At 46.8% G+C, this 21,986-nt stretch overlaps 1 protein-coding gene across 1 annotated transcript in view; it reads right to left on the bottom strand.

The window, feature by feature from the left end:
- DMRT1 (doublesex and mab-3 related transcription factor 1) overlaps positions 1-21,225 on the bottom strand; it is a 53,433-nt gene extending 32,208 nt beyond the window's left edge. Inside the window, exons 1-3 of the mRNA XM_088658460.1 lie at positions 20,905-21,225; positions 17,168-17,360; positions 1,286-1,569 (exon numbers count right to left, since the gene is read on the bottom strand). Of these exons, the coding sequence (XP_088514586.1) occupies positions 1,286-1,569; positions 17,168-17,360; positions 20,905-21,225 (798 nt within the window). The remainder of the gene's footprint in view (positions 1-1,285; positions 1,570-17,167; positions 17,361-20,904) is intronic.
- Positions 21,226-21,986: the final 761 nt, after the last annotated feature.

Genomic DNA, 21,986 nt, shown 5'->3' with positions numbered 1-21,986 from the left:
CTTCACACACAAGTTGTTTAGGTCAACAAGCTCAACACCTCTTGTAATTAACAATGTAATATATCTCTCGGTACAGCCAATTAATTTTCCATTTTCGCTTTCCGTGGCAGTTCTTTTGCATTTTCTCCCTAATCACTGCTGCAGGAAGGAAATTGAAATAGAGCTACCCAAAAGGGAACATGATGTTTTAGATATATATATTTATCATGTTACATTTTAAATATAAAGCTTCGGAGTCTTAATTCATAGCCAGCTAGTAATTCAAGGTTTAATGTCAGAACCTTTTGGACTCCCTTTTTATTGCCCGCTGTCCTTGGCTAGAAGAGAAACTTATTAAAGCTTCTACAATAACAAAGGTCATCTGCAGGGGAGACCTGACAGTTGAACCTCAAGGATGAATTTTCAGCAGAAGGATCCAGAATTCTTATTTGGGTGAGCTTTTTAAAAGGTTACTTAAAGGATTCCTGACTGCAGAACTGGGTGAACTTCCACACAAGTCTCTCTTTGCTCCCAAGGCAGGTGGGCACAGGATGGCAGCCTAGGCTTTGCTTTAGGATCGGCCGCTGGAGAAAACAGGGTTATTGTGCATTTAACACTTGCATCTCTAAAATAAGCGTTTCCGTGCGCTCTGGCATGCTGCGCCACGGTGTCCTGTTGTGCCAGAAGCAGTTTAGTCCTGCTGGCCACATGACTCGGAAAACTGTCTGTGGACAAATGCTGGCTCCCTCAGCCAGAAAGAGAGATGAGTGCCGCAACCCCAGAGTCGCCTTTGAGTGGACTTAACCGTCCAGGGGTCCCTTACTATATTTATTATTATTATTTCATTTCTACACTGCTTTGTATTTTAAAGAAAAAGCATCAAAGTGGTTTGCAGCACATCAAAACCTCAACTAAAACAATCCAGAATAAAAAAAACCCAAGCTTCAAGGGTAATAGTTCAGATCTTTCTCCAGGTGTCATTTTGCTTTTCCCATATTTATTTGCTCTACTTTATAGAGCTGGCTCACAGCAGAAGTCCTCTAAGAAGCTAGGGTGGTGCAGTGCTTAAGACCAGGACCTGGGAGATCCTGAATCCCCACTCCATCCTGAATCTCACTGGAGGAATCTCACTGGTCCTCATGGTGGAATAACTTCCCGGCTATCTCAGGAAGCGAGGTGCTTTGTGTAAGGGGTCCACTCTGCTTCCCATATCATGCACCGCAACTCCACCCCCCTTGGTTACTGACTCCCAAAAGAACTTAAGAAAGCAACCTTGGCGCTCTCCAAACCAGGCCGTTGGGTTTACCTGCCACTGGTTTCCTGACTGGCTTGACATATAGGTAGCTGGGAGGCTCCGCAGGCTGTTTTTGACAGGGGACCCCACCAGTGGGCCCCCCATATCTCCAGGGGTGCTTTCGCTGGCCACAGCCATCTGGTACTGGGAGTAGTTGTAGAGGTTGTTGTAGTAAGGATACAGGGAGGGCTGGTAGAAGCTGCTGTAGTAGGTGGAATCCACCACTAAGTCGGAGGCGCTCTCCAGGTGACCTCTGCTGGCTAGGGAAGGAAGGTCCTGGATCAGCATCCGTCCCTCTGCAAAGAACGGGGGGAGGGAAAGAGGGAAAGAGAGCGGTTAGGAAGCAGCAGGCAAAAAACCACTTCTGAACTCTTAAGCACATTTCAGATTTGCAGAGCGAAAGGCTTAGCAGGGAAGGTCGGCACAAAAGACAGGCCAGAACCAGAGGGATGCGACCCAACGAGCCTGCTCTGTGCCACTTCAGAGGAAGGAAGGAAGGAAGGAAGGAAGGAAGGAAGGAAGGAAGGAAGGAAGGAAGGAAGGAAGGAAGGAAGGAAGGAAGGAAGGAAGGAAGGAAGGAAGGAAAGAGAAGGAAGGAAGGAAGGAAAGAGAAGGGAGGAAAGAGAAGGAAGGAAGGAAGGAAGGAAGGAAGGAAGGAAGGAAGGAAGGAAGGAAAGAGAAGGAAGGAAGGAAGGAAGGAAGGAAGGAAGGAAGGAAGGAAGGAAGGAAGGAGGGAAGGGAGGAAGGAAAGAGAAGGAAGGAAGGAAGGAAGGAAGGAAGGAAGGAAGGAAGGAAGGAAGGAAGGAAGGAGAAGGAAGGAAGGTCGGTCTTCCCACACAATAGAAACATGGTCACTGGCAATCATTCTGCACTCCTCAGTATTATTTATTATTGTTGCGGTCTTATCCTGCCTCCACCACAAAGAGCTCAAAAAGGCACAATTATGTGATATCCGATGCCCTTTTTAAATGTGTTGTGGGGGTAGTTATTTGGTTTTTTCGTTTTTCGTTTGATTCTGTATTTTCTGTTTTTATATTGTGATTTTGTCTTGTGAACCACCCTGAGACCTGCAGGTATAAGGCATTATATAATAATTATAATAATGATGATGATATCCTCACAACACCCCTGGGAGGGAGGGCCAGGCTGAGGCACGGTGGCTGGCTCCTTGTCACTCAATGAGCATCATTGGTGAAATACCTTGCTTCCATGTAATGGAAAATACTGCTGCCCCCTCTTTCTAAAATTGTGTATCTTTCTTCTGACGACAGAGGACGAGATGGTTGGACAGTGTTCTCGAAGCTACGAACCTGAGTTTGACCAAACTGCGGGAGGCAGTGCAAGACAGGAGTGCCTGGCGTGCTCTGGTCCATGGGGTCACGAAGAGTCGGACACGACTAAACAACAACAAATCATTCTTCTACCCTAATGGTTCTCAGTAAGAAAGTTAGCTTTTATATATATATAGATGGGTTACAGCCACCTGTTGATTCCAGCTCGATTTCCAAAGACTGGAACCATCTGATCCAAGCAAGGAAATGCACTATGGGAAAACAAGAAGTCTCTCTCACACATCAGTCCTAGAAATTAGCACTTTGGATGGACAGGTTCACTTCTTCTGGGTTTATATGTTCAGGCAAAGAAAATTAACCCCAATACCTTAAAGAATCATGTAACACATAAAAACAGCAAGCAGCCTTAATATGAGTTCTGATTCAAGTTTACAAATACCAGTTCACACATAAAACCTACCCAGCGCAAATGCAGCTGAGGGGCGTCACGCAGGTGGGGAAATCTTTTTATAATAATTTTTTATTGCATTTTAACTAAGAAAGACACAAACAGAGAAATACATTACAATAAAGACACTAAAACAAAAACAAAAAACAAAAAACCCAAAAAAAATCCAACACATAAAAACCAAAAATACTTATTCCTAATTTTCCTCTCACATTTTATAAAGGGACCCCCTCGGGCTCCCATCCACTGTGGTTCATTGGCATACATCATTTTAGCAATTTCTATACCAATATAATCACCTCATATAGTCTTATTTTGCATCATACGCATAACATATTCCTTAATTCCACAGTTTAATTTCAACCTAATTCTGATCTTAATATATAACTTTTGCATATTTTTTTAAAATACATCTTAAAATCTTTCCATTCTTCTTCTGTCGCTTCTTCCCCCCAGTTACGGATTCTTCCGGTCATCTCAGCCAGTTCCATAAACTCCATCATCTTCATCTGCCAGTCGTCAATTGTTGGTATTACATGGGATTTCCAGTTCTTTGCTAATAACATTCTTGCCGCTGCTGTGGCATACATAAAAAAGTTAACATTTCTCTTTGGGATCTCTTTGCCTACTATGCCCACTAGGAATGCTTCTGGTTTTTTGACAAATGTGTTTTTCAACACCTTTTTCATTTCATTATAAATCTTTTCCCAGAAGTCTCTTACTAGTGGGCACGTCCACCACATGTGGTAAAAGGAACCTTCCTCCTTCTTACATTTCCAACATTTGTTATCATACGTATGGTAAATCTTACAGGTGGGGAAATCTTGCAGCGAAAGAGACAAAGCTCTCTCCAAAACAATCCGTTCAGACCTCTGGCGAGAGGGACTTGCCCGTCCCCTAGTAGCCCAGTGGGAAGAGAGAGAGAGGCGGGGAAAGGGAGTGGCCACACCAAGTGCCAGAATACGACCCCTGACAGATTACCTCCAGGGGATCATGGCCTTCAACCAGCCTTTGAAATCTGCCAGCCACCTTTTGCACCGGCCCATCAGCCACGGGCGACGAAGGGAAGATGCCTGGCTGCCAAGATGGGGCCTGATGTCTCCACTGTCTGGCAGAGCATGCCTGGGGAATCCTTGGGTCCTGCCTGTTTTCACACACGAGCAACACACCCTGTAGAATTCTATTCGTGGTATTTTATCTGCACAACCAGAACGAATTTCAGGAACCAAAAAAGTCCTATGGAAAAATACGACTTTTGAGCCGTCTGCTCCCAAAAATGGCAACTAGGCATTCCGTTTTAGCGACTGTAACCCGGGTTTAAGGGGCTAGTTTATATACCCCGAGTTTCTAACACGGCCTTCAAGAGAAGAAAGGTTTCCCGATCCAGTTATAAATGTATTCTATGAACATGTTCAGTAAGCTGTTGGGATTATATGCCATTTTCTATTTAGAATAGAATAGAATAGAATAGAATCATAGAGTTGGAAGAGACCACAAGGGCCATCCAGTCCAACCCCCTGCCAAGCAGGAAACACCATCAAAGCATTCTTGACATATGCCTGTCAAGCCTCTGCTTAAAGTCCTCCAAAGAAGGAGACTCCACCACACTCCTTGGCAGCAAGTTCCACTGTCGAACAGCTCTTACTGCCAGGAAGTTCTTCCTAATGTTTAGGTGGAATCTTCTTTCTTGAAGTTTGAATCCATTGCTCCGTGTCCGCTTCTCTGGAGCAGCAGAAAACAACCTTTCTCCCTCCTCTATATGACATCCTTTGATATATTTGAACATGGCTATCATATCACCCCTTAACCTTCTCTTCTCCAGGCTAAACATATTACCCAGCTCCCTAAGCCGTTCCTCATAAGGCATCATTATTTCTTTAATATTACACATCCCAGGTTGCTGGTTGTTGCTTTGTAATTCTGTCTTGGGTTTGATCTCTTTTTGCATATGTTCAGGGATCGCATCACCAAACTCTGAATATAATTTGATGAAAGCCCGTTGAGAAAACGTGGAGGAGGGAGCAACTTCTTTTTGCCTCCTCTCTGAAGCAAACTGCAGCACTGTATTAGTAATGCATTAACTCCTAAAATGTCAATACTGCAATGTATTAAATATTTCAACAAAAATGCCACAGTTGAAATTAAAGGCCTTCTGCAATCAATAAACAAATCACTCCAGGCAACTTGTGGCTTATTCGCTTGCCATAAATCAAGATACTATAGGCAGCATGAGGACGGCGTAGTATTTCAAGGATAGCGCAGGGCTTGAAAAGTGCACAGCAAGGCAACATAAATTATGAGCAATCTAAATCTTCGTACTTTCCAGAAAAAAAGCTGGAGAACTCTCTGGGAAAGAAATAGACAATAGAGGGATAAATACAGAAATGCATAAATTGCAACACAACAAACAGGAATTAAAAGCTGTCGCTTCACAAAGGACTTGGGTTAAATACATATGCTTGCGATCCCAGGCCCTCAAGAGAAGCCGTTTTGGAGGGCCTGCCAGTGAGCTCAGACAGGGCCTTTTCTGTGGTGGTGCCTTGCCAGTGGAACTCCCTCCAACTAGGCTGCCGATACATGAAGACTCATCTCTTCACCCAGGGTGTTGGGGTCATTGATTGGTGTTGCTGATTCAAAATGGGGTCTGTTTCTTGCTGTTGGCTTGGTATTGTTTTTAGCCCTGGTTTCAACGTGTTATTGAGCTTTATACATTTTTTTAGTTTAATAATGACCCTGGGCATTATAGAAATATACTGAATGGCTAATGCATCTGAAAACAAACCAGTTCCTAGATGTCACAGGTATGGAGAAAACCTTAAAAGAGATAAAAGCTTCTGAGATCAGAGAGAAACTTTAAGTTTCATTTGTTCGTTTAATGTATTTATATATAGCTTTAAAATTCAGGGGTTCTGAGCGATGAAATTTGTACAGAAAGAGAAGGGAGATCTTTGGTCAGGCACAGGCAAACTTGGCCCTCCAGATGTTTCGAGACTACAACTCCCATCATCCCTGACCACTGGTCCTGTTAGCTAGGGATGATGGAAGCTGTAGTCCCAAAACATCTGGAGGGCAGAGTTTGGGGCTGCCTGTCTTTGGTGCTGTTGATTTTATCAATAAAGTAAAATAATAATAATCAAGATTTCAGCTGTCGGGCGAAGAATCTGTTTTTAACACTGTGACTCAGTTCTCCCTGTTTTAACGTCCTTAGGCAGAACATCTGCTGCATTCCTACATGTGAAAATCAGCTCTCTCTTTCATTCCAGATCAATGCCTCATTATTGATCCTCCATGTTCTACACAAGCCTTTGGCCATTTGGCATATTAACAGCAGTTAGCAATAATTTGTTTCAGGGAAGAGTGTATATTTCTAGAGAAAGTCAAGCTCTGGGGTCAGCTATAAAATAAGGCAAGCAGTGCAGCAGCTTCCAGGAACTGGCATTCAGAACCATCCCGCTTCTCACTCAGCTGCCGGACTAGAAAACAACCCCAAAACAGGAATTTGAGGGAATGAAGGGGAGGTGTTTGCAATTAGTGCCAAAGATCCAAAACGAACTAAAAAAATGTAGCTCAATGATTTGAGGATATACTCTCGTAAGCATCGCCCGGAGTCAAAATATTTGTGGCATGGGCAACAAATGAGATGCTGGGGACCTTAGTAATCCCTAAATAGGTTATCAAGTAAGAGAACTTCCTGACAGTAAGAGCTGTTCGGCAGTGGAATTTGCTCCCAAGGAGTGTGGTGGAGTTTCCTTCTTTGGAGGTCTTTAAGCAGAGGCTTGACAGGCATATGTCAAGAATGCTTTGATGATGTTTCCTGCTTGGCAGGGGGTTGGACTGGATGACCCTTGTGGTCTCTTCCAACTCTATGATTCTATGATTCTAAGTTCTGGATAGAATGGTGTTTTTTCTTGATGTCCCACATGGATCGCGGCTGTGTATGCTACGGAGCATGGAGTTCACGCGAGTTCGTGGAGCCTGTTTGTGTGAAACCCCTAAACCAGATTAATCAACCAAATGATGTGGCGTCTCTGAATCACCTAGCCGACTAGCCACCATTGCAAACACGAGGAGGCTGGGAGGAGATAGGACAGCCATCTTCAAACACCTCAAGGGCGTTCCCATGGAAGATGGAGCAAGCTTGTTCTCTCCTGCTCCGGAAGGTAGGACTCGAACCCATGGCTTCAAGTTACGAGGAAGGAGATTCCGGATAAACATCAGGAAAAACGTTCTGAGGGTGATAACTGTTCCGACAGTAGAACAGATTCCCCCCCCCCCCCGGGACCCTCCTCCCTTGGAGGTTTTCAAGCGGAGGCTGGATGGCTGTCTATCGTGGATGCTTCAGCTGAGATTCCTGCATTGCAGGGGGTTGGACTAGATGACCCCAGGGGGTCCCTTTCCAACTCTATGATTCTACAATTCTATGCTAAGCTGGACAGGGGCACTGAGTGTCTGATCCTGCTGGTCTCCTGTTCCGGACATTTGGATGTTAAGGCACTGTTTGCATGGGAATTCACAGAATCCCCGATCAGAGATGGAAGCCTTTGAATTCAGAATTGCCAACACTAAGACTGTTTGGTGAAGTTGCAAAAAAAGAAAAGAGAAGAGTACCAAGACAACTGATCTTGTCTCAACCATTTCCCAGCATGCTCCCCCCCGCCCCCCCCTGAAGCATCCTCCCTCCCTCCCTCCCTAACAGACCTGCCTGTACTTCAGGCTCCAGCAACCGGCTGCCGTTGACAAGAGCCTTGAATTGAGGCTGGTGTGAAACAACTCCCTAAAGTCATAATCAGAAACCGGTGGAACAATCTGTGTTTCTCCCACCAGACCTATCATGACAGAGCAATTCTTGTTGCTGAGCCCCTCGCTGCCAGCATTTTTCAGAGGCAAAATCAAGGCTGCGTTTCCGAACGGCGTGGGGAGAAAGGAGGGGGTGCCGCAGAAGCCCGGCGTTCGACTTCTGTCTCCCCACCACCTCTAAGCCCTGCCTTTAAATAAAACAAAGTAATACCACTTCTCCTTGCAACTTGTGCTGTTTCAGTGCCGAACTTGTAGCTTACCATAAAGTTAATGTACTACGCAATATTCATTCCAGACAAGGCTCTGTGTGTGTGTGTGTGTGTGTGTGTGTGTGTGTGTGTGTTTTCCACCCCCAAAAAGAGCCATTATCTCTAATTACCCATTACCAGGCATAATTATTTCTCCTGGGCTGCTCGACAACCCCCAGGATTTGATGCAGTTACAGCTCACTGCATTATGTTATCAAGGAAGCTTTTTTGACCTTTAAGAGCTCTACTCTCCGCACATGCAAAAGTGGGCAGTAAATTGTTTAAGCCTGTGATTTATCCTGGGGGCCCCCACTCGGGTGGGCTCCATTGCTCAGGAGTCAGAAATGTTACTTGTACCCGCTGCCAAATGTTCGGGGCGGGACAATCCACCTTCCAGAATAGTTCGTGTCGAACGTCCGCATTTGTGCCACTGGTCCAATGTGTGTTTTTTGTCACATCTCAGGCTAAAGATCAGGGACTTTTCAAATGTTTAAATTGCACACAGAATGACACATGGGCAAGGCGCACGGGGGGGGGGGCAAAGGGTCCAAATCTCTCTCCCCCCCCGCAAAACACCTTGCAGTCCAGCTAGCAAGTCAGCTGCAAGGCGATCAAAATATATCTTCCCTGACAAGCCCAACTCGGCCTGGGCTGCGCCTTGAGATTATCCACTCCAGACACGTCCCACATTAAAAATCTGCAATTCTGCAAGCGCATGCAGAAGAAGATATTCCTTGTTCAATCTTAGTAGCCTAATACGAATACATGAAGACATGGTGTTGCCGTAAGACAAAAATTCCATTAGTGGAGAAATAAAATAAATGTTCACTATCCTGTAGGCAGCAAAGTACGGTAAGAGGCTGCTGGTTTTATATAGTTTTGGCTTACGGTATATATACATGGAATATATACTGGGACACGAGTGGTGCGGGGGTCTAAACTAAGGTTACCAGATGTCCCCGTTTCCCAGGGAGAGTCCCCGGATTTACAAATCAGTCCCCATACAAAATCCTATCATTCCTACTGAAGTTGAAAAGTGTCCCCAGATTCATTGGAAAAAAATCTGGTAACAGTCTAAACCACTGAGCCTCTTGGGCTTGCCGATCGGAAGGTCGGCGGTTCGAATCCCCGCGACGGGGTGAGCTCCCGTTGCTCTGTCCCAGCTCCTGCCAACCTAGCAGTTTGAAAGCACACCAGTGCAAGTAGATAAATAGGTACCGCTGCAGCGGGACGGTAAACGGCGTTTCCGTGTGCTGCTCTGGTTCGCCAGAAGCGGCTTTCTCATGCTGGCCACATGACCCGGAAAACTGTCTGTGGACAAACACTGGCTCCCTCAGCCTGAAGCAGAGATGGGGGGGCACACCCCATAGTCAAATTGGACAGGACTTAACCATCCAGGAGTCCTTGACCTTTTCCTTAGATGGAATAAAACGGCGTGACCCCCCCTTCCTGGGCCAGGTCCCTATTTAAAAAGGCACTTTTGCACTTGCTAGTTCTTGCTCCATCGTGGCCTCTTCTCTCCTGCTCACCGTCAAACAGAACAAAGCAAGCACTGACTACCTCCTTTGAAACTCTAGAGAAAATATGCGATATTCAGGCCATAGCAGTTCTGTTTCTGTGACTATTATCAGGCAAGGCCTATTGGCAAGAGGGAAGAGAGCCGTCTGTGGGCAGGGACTGGCTTTATCTAGAAAGACGTCAATGGCTTCAGCTCAAGCGTTTCTCAAGGTTTAGCCCTTTTGCCGGGAACAACGCTCAGTTGTGTTTTAAACAGAGTGGAAAAACGAAGAGGCTCCCCCCCCCCCATCAGTGATAAGTTGGCACCTCCGCCGACTGTAGTCACCGTCTCCAGAAATGAGCTGCTTCCCATTATATCATCGCTTGTACTAATTATATCAAGGTGTCAGAGTTCTCCCATTAGCGATCACGGTACAACGTTAATTACCGAGCAATTAGGCACCGCAGATTAGCCCCCCCTAGCACATCAGGGAATTTAAAAACCGTTTCCACATAGCTCTCGTACACCCAATCTGGCGCCCTTGGGTAATTTGGACTTCTGCTTCCCTCCTCCCCAGCCAGCACCGATGGGAATGGTATCGCCAAACAAGGGGAGCATGCTTTCCTCTAAAACACCACAAATATACAGGTGTGTGTCCCCCGCTTACATTCCGGGTTACATTGCACAAAGCGGGCAGCGCCCTCTAAAAAGCCTTTAAATGCCCCTTTCTTCCTGATCTCCAGCTCTCTCTCCAATCCAGAGCAAAGGATCTGGAGTTGAAGCTCTGGATTGGAGAAAGGCTGGAAGATTTGTGGAAAAGTGGCTGCTTCTTCGCTACCCTGCGAGTCAGCTGATAGGCGGGTAAGAGGAGCAGCCGCAACAAAGCCCTTCTGCACCTCCGCTCTCTTCACCTGCTCTCTTCAGCTTCCAGGGAGGGTTTCCTCGGGAGCCACAAGGTCTCTCCACCTCTCCCCTGTCATTTCCTGGTACGCTTCAATTGATCGATTTCCCTTTTTATATATACCGTATTTTCCCACCGTATTGGACGAGGTTGCTCCTTTATATACGCAACAAAGTCCTTCCAATCTTCCTTGAATTTGTTGTCGTCTCTTCCTCTTAATTTCATTGCCAACTTAGCCATTTCAGCATAATCCATTCATTTGACTTGCCAAGACTGGCAAGAAGATGGGATGATTTTCCAGTGCCATGGGTATGCACGGTCATGTGCAGGATTTGAATGCACATTTGGGGGGGGGGGGGAGAGGGAGTGCCTGTACATGAAAAAGAAGACTTTGGGGATGCTATGGAGAAAAGCACACAACGTGTTGGGAGCCACTGCACAAAGAACCATAGCCCATTGGGGGGGGGTGACATCAAGGCTTCCCATGGCTATTGGAATGCCCCCCCCCCACAATGAAAATCAAGGGGGTGACAAATCTAAAAGGTTACAATAAGATGAACTCCAGAAGGTTTTAGGTTACAGGAGCACCATTAGACTAACATAGGGAGGACATCCAGTCTCTGACTCATCCAAGAAAAATCTCTGCATGGTGGTTGAAAGAAATAAGCATTCCAGACTTCTCCCATCATATATGAAAGGATGTCATATGGAGGAGGGAGAAAGATTGTTTTCTGCTGCTCCAGAGAAGCGGACACGGAGCAATGGATTCAAACTTCAAGAAAGAAGATTCCACCTAAACATTAGGAAGAACTTCCTGACAGTAAGAGCTGTTCGGCAGTGGAATTTGCTGCCAAGGAGTGTGGTGGAGTCTCCTTCTTTGGAGGTCTTTAAGCAGAGGCTTGACAGGCATATGTCAAGAATGCTTTGATGGTGTTTCCGGCTTGGCAGGGGGTTGGACTGGATGGCCCTTGGGGTCTCTTCCAAATCTATGATTCTATGATTCAAGGGCAGCCCCGCGTAGAGCGAGTTACAATAATCAAGCCTGGAGGTGACCGTCGCATGGATCACTGTGGCCAGATCAGGGCGAGAGAGGTAAGGGACCAACTGCTTAAGACGGCGGAGATGGAAAAATGCCACCTTTGCTGTGGCTGCAACCTGCGCCTCCATGGAAAGGGTGGCGTTGAAGGTTACACCCAAACTCTTGACAGAAGGCGCTGGCACTAACTGAGCCCCTGCAAGAGATGGGAGTTGGCCCCCCAACCCCATGTTGTCCCGACCCAGCCAGAGGACCTCTGTCTTCGAAGGATTTAGCTTCAACCGGCTCCCACGTAGCCATCCAGCCACAGCTTCCAAGCACCTGGTCAGTGTGTCCGGGGCCGAGGCAGGGCGGCCGTCCATCAACAGATAGATCTGGGTGTCATCAGCATATTGATGACAACCCAGCCCAAAGCTCTGGACAATCTGGGCAAGGGGGCGCATAAAGATATTAAAAAGCATCAGGGAAAGGATTGCACCCTGTAGGACTCCACACACCAAGGAGTGCCGCAGCGTCAACTCCTTCCCAAGCGCCACCCTCTGTCCCCGACCTGAGATAAAGGAGCGCAGCCATTGTCGGACTGTGCCCTGAATCCCCACGTTGGCAAGGCGGTGGTCTAAAAGTTTGTGATCGGTCATGTCGAAGGCTGCTGACAGATCTAAAAGAATCAGCAGTCCCGACCCGCCTCGATCCAGCTGTCTATGTAGATCATCTGTTAGGGCGACCAGAGCTGCCTCGGTCCCATAACCAGGGCGAAAGCTGGATTGAAATGGATCCAGAGCCGATGTTTCATCCAGAAACCTACCAAGCTGTTCGGCAACCGCTCTCTCAATTACCTTACCCAGGTACGGAAGATTCGAAACAGGCATGTGTTTTGGCATATGGCATGTGTTACCTGATGTGCTACATGGTAGGGATGATAAATGATAGAGCTACACGTAAACTGAACCCTAAGGGTGTTGTTGTCGTCCAGGAGACAACGAGTGTAAGACCATTTGGATATTTTGGGAATTAAGATTTGTAGGTAAGGCAGCAGAAAAGCCCAGCAATAATGCGTCTTACAATCCCAAAGCAAAAAAACAACAACCAAAAAACCTTCAGGGGGAGAAACAAAACCAGCCTGGTTACAATCAGAATGGAACAAATTTCATTAAAGGAATATCAAAGGCAATATTGAGAGGGGAGGATGAGCTGTTCAAGTATCTGCAAGCGAAGGCCTTGGAGAAAATACGACTAGGATAAAATCATTATAGCTCACACTAAAAATAAACTAAGGGAGGAGGCAACTGATAGGAACTCACAAGAGGCCACTTCATTAGGAGCAACATGATGAAAGAGGCCCAGGTGGTTTCTAAAAAGCAGAAAATGGCAAGGCAGGGAAACATCCCGCTCAAAGCTGAAATAAAGCGGGTGAGCTGTCTGCTGTGCGTGCAAAAAGGAGAATGTAACTCTGCAAGTTAGGAAGGATATTAATAAACAAATTATCCTCTCCTGCCACCCTGAACATTCCCACATTGCTTACAAATACAGAGCGTGTGGAACAAACAGCTGAATGCTAGTTTTGGAAGGGTGGCTGCAAGCCAAGCCTCTGCTCCATACAGGATGCAACCACGGCATCTCATCTTCTCATGCAGGCAGTTCCACTGGATGAATGCTCATACCATTAGGCTGGTCCCCCCCCCTTATGTTTAAATGAAATTTGCTTCCCCGCTCATTCTGCCCCCAGCAACAACCAAGAACATGCCTGCTCCATCTTCTCCGACAACCCTTAATGCAGGGGTTAGGGTTAGGGTTTCAGCAGACCTTGGGGGGCGGGAGCGGACTATATTTTGAAGGGAAAAAATGAACAAATTCCTATGCCCCACAAATAACCCAGAGATACAGTCTACTCATGTAAAAACACGCTGATTCCTGGACCATCCGCGGGCTGGACTGCGAAGGCGATTGGGCCACATCCGGCCCCCGGGCCTTAGTTTGCCTCCCCATGCCTTAATGTATATAAGATTGCTATTGTCTTCATCTTCTCTTCTCCCGAGCAAGCACCCACAGCTCTTGCTTTCCTCCCAGACCCTGCAATCATCCGTTCGCCCTCATCTGGACCCAGCCCAGTTTGGTCTACTGCCCAGCAAAGTTGAATATAGCTGATCAGCTACCTTTAGCCGTGGGGGTAAGCAGAAATAGATAACCTCTGCAAGTCTAAAGAGTTGTCTTCAGCACCACCCCAAGCAATTATCTTAAATCCCTCCAGCGATGATGCTTGAAGAATTCCTCCCCCCCCCCCCCCCCGGTGCAGGCCACTCAACTGCCTAATTGCATTTCTAGTTAGGAAAGGAAGTGTCTTTTAATTAAATTATTTTCCTTGTACTTTTAGGGTTTTTTTTAGTTTCAAGCCACTGCTCTTTGTTATTGCCTCAAACACTGTAAATAACACCTCCCCCTCTTCCCCATTATTACCTCTCAAATATTTATAGACTGTTATATCAACCCGCAGTCTCTTTTTCTACAAGCCGTACATCATTTTTGTCACCCGTCTCTTGATCTGCTCAGATTTATCTACGCCCACCTTTCATAATAAGATATTCAAAAAAAACCTCACGGCTGGATTCCAAAGTAGGATTTCCAGAAAACTGAAGAGAGACTGGGCGAGACTCTGTTTTTGTTATTTATTTTCTACAAACTATACTGTGGGCGAACCGTACTGTGGCTTTAAGTCTATTTGTTCTCCTTCGCCACGACTCTGGAACGAGTCTTTTCAAGGAGCTGGGACGGGATGAAAAAGGCTGAGCGACAAGTTTTCTCAATGACATCTTAATATTCACGTTATAAGTTTGATTTTCAACCCACTAATTCCCCATGTGCATATCTGGGGCAACCAAGTTCCATGAGGACTAGAACCATGTGCCCTTGAAATGTCCAGTGTTAATACTGTATAGAACCTCTTTGCTCCGGAAGCTGTCTGTGGACATCGGAGCACCCATGGGACAGGGACTTGAGTGCGATTCTTACAACGCCCAGGTTTGTACCAAGGATGGGGAAGGAAGAATTCTCCTCTGCTGCATTTTCCCTATGGAAAAGTCTTCGTTTCTAGAAATGTACGATTGTACAACTAATTGATAAAAATAGAGCCAATTAATGCAATTATATATTCAAACGAATTAAAAAAGTGTACTTGGAAATGAAAGCTTCAGATGTGTTTGAATGCACAGTTTAAACCTTTCACATGTGATTTATTAATTCCCCATCACCCACCCACCTCATCTCAATCAAGTATCTCAGTTCAACTGCTTTTGCTCTTAAAAAGGGACCCACATGCCTCCTTCTCCCAGGTGACAGATTAATGCCACACGTCTAATATGACCCTCAGGTCCAGCGGCCTCCCCCACTGCAAAAACGCCTGGTTCAAATTTTCCTCCAGCATTAGCTAGGAAAGTGGGTGAGAGGCTTCCATGGGCATTCCACCCCCATCATTCAACACGGATATTACCGGGAATCCATACCTGTTTGAACAGATTTACCCTGAATTCCTGCAGGTGGTGGCCTTCTTTTGCCGCTTGACCATCATAAACTGCCTACACGTTAAGGCTGCAATTCTAAGCACAATTGCTTGGGAGCAAGTTTTCGGAGAACAGGGATGCACAATTCCAGAGTGTTCCCCCTGACCTAAAGTTGCAGCTTTTTCCTCTTCTTTTCCTGAACTCAGACTAACTCCTTTTAAAAGAACCAGCGTTACCATGACTACGATGAGGTATCTGCATGCTGGCAAGGCACTGCGGCTCCCCGGCCGGCTTTTTATTTTTATTTTTTGAAGAACAGCATGTCACCAGAGGCTTGAAAAATTGTCTCTGGCCTCTCAATGCGCTGTAATATTTCTGACCTGCCAATAAAATGGATACAGCGAGAAAAAGACTTTTCCGCCCGTACCTTGTATGATTTGTGTGGCTCCTTCACATCCTATTCCTCTCCCCGTAAACCATGTTTGGTGTGATGAAGTTTGCAAGAAAAACTGCTAGACTTCAGGGTGGCAAGGAAGGAAGGAAGGGGGGGGGTGGATCCCGACAAGGTGAAATTGAACCTCCTGCTACTCTGGAAATGTCAGAAAGGAATTCTGACCCCCGTGGACATCAAGGTGTTCGTCTTTGTTAGGCGGCAGTGAATAATTAGATGCTGACTGTCGCCTTCCCATCAAATCCCACAATATCAGGCTGCCTAAGCTATTTTCTCCGGAAGCAAGGCTCCCTTGAACCCAGCGGAGCCCATTCCCGAGGAAAAATGCATCTATTTGAGCTGCACACCTGTAAAAAGATACCTGCTTGAAGCATCATGTGCAGCTGCCCCCCAATATCTGTGTAGCAACAGTAGAAAGCATGACATGGATATTCAAGCACGGTCCTGTAAGCCTCCTGAACCTTTTTTTGGAGCAGTTTGCATATTCCGTATTTTGCAAACATCGCTGTGGGCTCCAGGCACAAAAAATGTCTGCCTGGGAACTTGCCACAACACGGACGGCACAACACAAAATCAGAATGAGTAGTGCGGCCTTCTGTGTGTGTGTGTGTGTGCCCCCACTTCATACTTGCTGTGGGAAATCAGCTACGTCCTAGTGGTCCGGATTTATCCCCTTCCCCGCAAACAACGTTGTTGCTGTCTAATAACAACCGGGAGCATTCTCCTGCGGGAGAAATATACAAGGTGGGCATGCCACACGCTCTCACAAACTGCACAAACACACTGCAAAGGACTTCGTTGGATACAGGATGCAGCGCATAAGCAGAGCACATGCTGCGCATGCAGAAAGAACCCAGATCCCTGGCATCTCTTGTTAAAAAATGGTCAGGTAGCAGGAAAAGATCTCTCTCTGCTGGGAAGACGGAGAGCTGCTGCCGGCCAGAGTCTGGAATACTGGGGTAGATGCAGTGTGGGATTTACGTGTAAGCTAAACAAGCTCTAGCTTAAGGCCCCACTCTCTTGGGAAGCCCCCCAAAAATTAAAGGAAAAAACCCCCTGGATGTACATTTCCAAAATATAAGATAAAAAGCAAATACAATAAAACCTACAGACAGCAACAGTGTTTTGTGTTGTATAGGCTCCTGTGATGTAAGTCATGGGCCCCGCCTGCTCCCTAAAATATCCCTGGTTTGCTCCTTTCTATATATAGGGTGCCTCCATTCTGCATGGACTGGTTGCAGGGCAACATGCGCAAATGGCTTGAGATACCTATGAGGTCCATAAATGACCATCTAGCATCTATTCAACCCAAAAAACAGCGACAATTTGTTGTTGACAAAGGACAGCTGGACATAGAAAGGGCCCCATTACCTTCAGGAGCTGAGGGCCTCATCAAATCTAAATCCGGCCCTGGGTAGATGGACAAATGATCTCACCTGGTGTGAGGCAGCCCAATGCCTGTGCTCCTGAATGAAAAGCTAAACCAGGCACCCCCAAACTGCGGCCCTCCAGATGTTTTGGCCTACAACTCCCACGATCCCTAGCTAACAGGACCAGGGGTCAGGGATGATGGGAATTGTAGTCCAAAACATCTGGCGGGCCGAAGTTTGGGGATGCCTGAGCTAAACGGATGAAAATGGCGATGGCTTCCTATTTGGCTTGGGAGAGCCTCTAAATACTGCCCCCTTACGGGGTGAGGGCCGGGTCCTTTGGCATGCATAGGGTTTACCTGTGGACGAGGTTGGCGCGGCGGAAGCTGACGTGGTGGGCAGTGGTGGGCTGGCGCTCTCCAGCAAGAGGCAGGAGGGCCCCCCGCTGGCGTTGTTCTCTTTCTTCACGTACATTTCCGTGGCGCTGGGCAACGGGATGGGGTGGCTGATGCCCAGCTCCTCCTCTTGAGCTTGCTGCCTTCGCAGAGCAACCTGGGGAAGAAGAGAAGGGGCAAAACGGTGTTTCCTCTCCAGATCGAAAGAACGGCGGCAGCGGCAGCAAAACGGGTTCTCCATCATGGGAGGGGTTAACAAGACAACCCCTCTTGCTGAGTGGGTTAATTCGGCTGGCCACTGCTGGGATTGGGCCCTTCCTGTTGCACGGCAAATACTGATGTTGCGAGGTGTTGATTGACAGCCATAGCCTTTAAAACTCCAGGCACGCAGAGTGGGTCTTTTACGTTTGCTGCGTGCAACAGATCTCCCGCCTGCCCTCCCTTTTCAGGGTTTTTTTTTGCATCTGACCTTGCTATGCCTGTCATGGGGTCGCCTGCCTTGGGGCAGGGGCCTGGTAGGAATTTTCCCCACTTGGCTGATTGGCTGGTGCCATTGGGCTTTTGCCTACTGCGTAGCAAATCGTCACAACTTGTAAGGTTGCGGTTAGGCGTTGGTTAAAATTTGGTTGGTGGAGGGGTAAGGAATCGGCTGTGCCTACCCCTCAAAATGCTGCTGCTGCCGCAAGGATATTCCATTAAAGGAATCCAGGGGCTCACCCTGCTTTTGTCCGTACCCCTGACAAGGGGCTAGGGCCACGCAAGAGTCCCTGGGAGCATTGGGGGGGGGGGAGCTGAGGGCCTGACACCCGGCTCCTGACCTCTCCCCTAGAGGTTTTTGCCTTGCTGACTTCGCTGGCTAGCAGACGCCAGTTCTGTCCCAGGTGGGGGACAGATAGCCGCAACCAATGCCTAAGCAACCACTCACATGGGTTGCATCTACACAAAGTTGTGGCCCAAATTATGCCAAAAACCTTAAACTTTAATTCTGTGTGATGTGTGAATTTATTTGGGGGGATGTCTTGGGACCTCGTCATGCAACTTCGATGGGAAATGCCAGAGCAGAACCGGAAGGGCATTTTAAACTGTTTGCGTGTGCCAGCACAAAAGGAGGCTGAAGGGGGGGGGCGGATACGACTGCAACACACACAAACACCCCTTTCCTCATTTCTGATATTTGTCCGCCTGTGTGCAGAAAGTTGCATATAAACTGGAGGTTCACATAGGGAAGGTTTTTTAAAAAATAAAATAAAATGTTTTTATATATGCTGGAAGCTGCCCAGAGGGACTGGGACAACCCGGTCAGACGAGCAGGGTACAAATAAAATCACCATCATCAGCTTTGGTAAATTCTGGACTCCTGACCAAACACAACAAGGAAAAGATTTCCTTTGATTCAGTGAATTCTGGATTGCACCTGGAATTATAGCAAATTCAGGCCCTGGGGTGGGTGAGTGGAGAGACTCAAATTCACTCTAATAAAAGGTAAAAACTACTATTGGAATCCAGATTCTGTTCAGATATCTGTGTGATTCTTCTAGAAGGGCCCACTGCAGAAAAAAGTACCAGTAGAGGTTTCTTGAATAAAGGACGTAATCCAGTGCGGGGCTTGCTTTAGAACTGAGGTTAAAACGTTATATTACTAAATAACGTGATTTGGTGATTTCGAATCTCTCTCAATATCGTTTAAAATTTAATTTTGTTGTTGTTTTTCTCTTTGAAAACTGCTTTGAGTTTTTTTGGTGTGTGTGTTTTACAATCAAGCGGTGTTTCCTCTGGAATGCTTGAAAGAAATGGCGTGGGTGATTTTGGAGCAGAGCAGAATTAAATGTTGGGAAGAGTGTCTTTTTGAAAGGCAGAATACGTTACCCCATGCAAGGAAATATGGAACAGTCTCCGTTTTTCTCCTTAACAAGTGAGGAAAGAGAAATCAGAGTACGGTAATATAATCCATACTAAGGTCCTAGCACAAACCAGTTTATAAAAATAAAGTACAGTATAGCCAAATGTATTACCGAAAAAGATGGCTATCCCTACATCTCTGTTCTGAGATCTGGTTTAATATTGTGTGTGTGTATAATCACTGGTATTTTTAAAATATATTAATAACTATTAAGAGAAAGATGATGCCTGTTATTTAGGTTAATGGGAAACCTACAGAAATTCAAATATCTTAGTTTAACCGAGTGGTAACCGAGTAATTTCGACGACAATAAAGATTATCTTATCTTATGGTTAACTGCAATTTGAATGTCGGCTACTTGTTATCTAAGGACTGGTGGCTGAAACTTTCAAATTGCTCTAAAACTGGGAACTTTGAAAACATTTGTAGCAGATCTTTTCCAAACAATTTTGCATCAGGTCTAGTTATTACATAGCATTTTAAATGGAGGGAGAACAGCTTTATAATGGGAAAAGAAAGAACAAGTCAACAATGTATTGATTTGAGTGGTATTTACACAATGACTCGCAACTCAACACCTTGGATTGTTTTGCTTTTTTTTCTTTTTTCTTTTCATTCATGAAGTATTTGAAATGAGTTAATGATACAAGACCAGAAAGAAATTAAAATATTTTTGCTCAAATATAACCATTAAAGCCAACCTACTTGCAAGAATCCCAAATCTTAAAATGTCCGCTGAACAGAAACAGCTTGAAATTGAGAGTTTTCCTGTCTTTCAATGAATCTCAGCGTATTCCTACAGGTGCCTACATAGAATAAAGTCCCACTGGCCTCAGCGGGAGCTTCTCCCAGGTAAATGGATATAGAATTGCAGGACATGAACTACCATTTGTACAACAGAACCCTTTTAACATCTTCTATGTGCCCTTTTTAGTGTAGCCATATACCTTTCTAGAATGCAAATGACAAATCTTCCCAAGATCCAATGGGATTTTTAAGTTTAGAGATTTCCCTTTAACAACATTCGACCCTTTCCTCTCCTCTACACTTTTACACCAAATTCTAATATATATTTTCCTATCATTAGATACAGCAAAATAAGATGGAGCCGTTATTCATAAGTTCTTTGTGGATAATGGTCTACAAAATACAAGCTCAAAATCCTGATATACAAGGGCAGGGAAGAAAGATTCGGAGAGCACAGAGAGAAATTGCATGTGGGATATTATTTTAACAAATAGGCAAACTCCCAAACACATTTGTTGTTTTAACAACTGTAACATGTTACAGTTGTTAAAACAACAAATGTGTTGTTGTTTTTCTTTTAATATAATGTGATGTGATGCATTTTCAGATACAGTATTATCAAGAGAGCTTCAAATTTGGCAATGAATGGTGGGCTTTTTAGCACCATCTTACTCAGAAGTAAGCTTGGCTGTGTTCAGTATGGCTTACTCCCAGGAAAACCAGCATACCATTGCAGCCTTTTTTCCAATAGATGATCTATCACTGGATCCTTAATTTTAGAAATCATGACACACACCCACACCCTAAAGTATTTGGAGTTGCAAATCCTGAGCAGGCAGAAAGGCCCAGTGCTCTCCGTGGGCCTTACTCCTGAGAAGGAGGAGCACGGCTGGACCTGAATCTTTCCGAATGCAAAGGGCCGAGCTGGCTAGCGCGCTCCCTTCCCTGGGACTCCACCTGCTGCATTGCAAGCCAGAGCTGCGCGCAAGCGGCCCGGGCGCGCATCGGTCCTTCTGGGGCGGGAAGGGGGTCTCCCCGGGGGGTTTCTGCTCACCTGGGCGGCCATCACCCGCTGCCTCTCGGCGATCAGGCTGCACTTCTTGCACTGACAGTCTCTCCACATGCAGAAGCGCTTGTGCCCTTTCAGGGGCGAAGAATAGCCGTGGTTCCTGCACCGCGCGCACTTGGGCAGCCGGGGGGACTTCTTCCCCGACGGGGCGGCCGCACCAGCCGGACTCTGAGCCGCCCCGCCGGCACTGCTGGAGGCTCCTGCGGCCGTCAGGCCAGAGGATTTCCCGAAGGTGCCTCCCTTACCCCCCTGGCCGGCATGCTCCGACGAGGCCGACGGCTTGTTGAAGGAGGACTCGTTGGGCATCTCCTCTCTCTCTGCTTTGACCGGGTGGGGTTCAACTGCTACTGTTTTTCTGCAGCAGCGGGGATTATGTCTCAAGGACCAGTTAATCTGTGTGGCCAGTTTTAAAGAGAGGCGTCGAGGCGCCCCTGGTGCCCGGCGGCTGCTCTGGTGCGCGCAACCTTCCTTGCAGAGCCGAGCGCAGCAGCTTTGCGCAAGGAGCAGAACTTTCGCCAAGGACGCCCGTTGCTAGGAGGGAAGCGGGCGCCCGACGGCGCCAGCTCCGCCCCCCACCTGCTCCCGGGGCTGCCCTGTGCAAGGCCCAGCCCGCGCCTCCCGGAGGCTCAGAGTGCACGCCCTGCTCGGCCAGGGGCACATTGGGCAGGCCGGGACTCTAGCCTGGGAGGGTAGGGGGCTTTCGATCTTTTAGCATCCCACGCCTGCAAAATTTGCAGGGGAGCGGGCGGCGGACAACAACAGCTTCCCGTTGCTTCCAGGAGCGTGCACTTATGCTCCGAGGGAGCTGCGCGTGCAGGATTGCAACTGGTGCGTGCGTGCATGCCTCCTGTGCACACTTCTGGTGCACGGCCTGGACCCGTTGCACTTTGCTGCAAAAGCAAGCAAGCGCCTCTGCTCTTTTGCTGCAAAACCCTTTGCAGCATGCAAGCTCAGTCTCGTGGAAGGGAGAGCATTATTGCATTGCTACTTTTTCTACTGGGGTGGGGAGAGGTCAACAACTTATTTCCCGCCCCTTAAAAGCCCCTAATTTTGCAGACACCAACCGA

The sequence above is a fragment of the Zootoca vivipara genome, chromosome 15, assembly GCF_965207765.1.
Source record: "Zootoca vivipara chromosome 15, rZooViv2.hap1.1, whole genome shotgun sequence".
NCBI classification, from domain to species: domain Eukaryota; kingdom Metazoa; phylum Chordata; class Lepidosauria; order Squamata; family Lacertidae; genus Zootoca; species Zootoca vivipara.
This window is presented reverse-complemented; position numbering and strand designations above follow the sequence as displayed.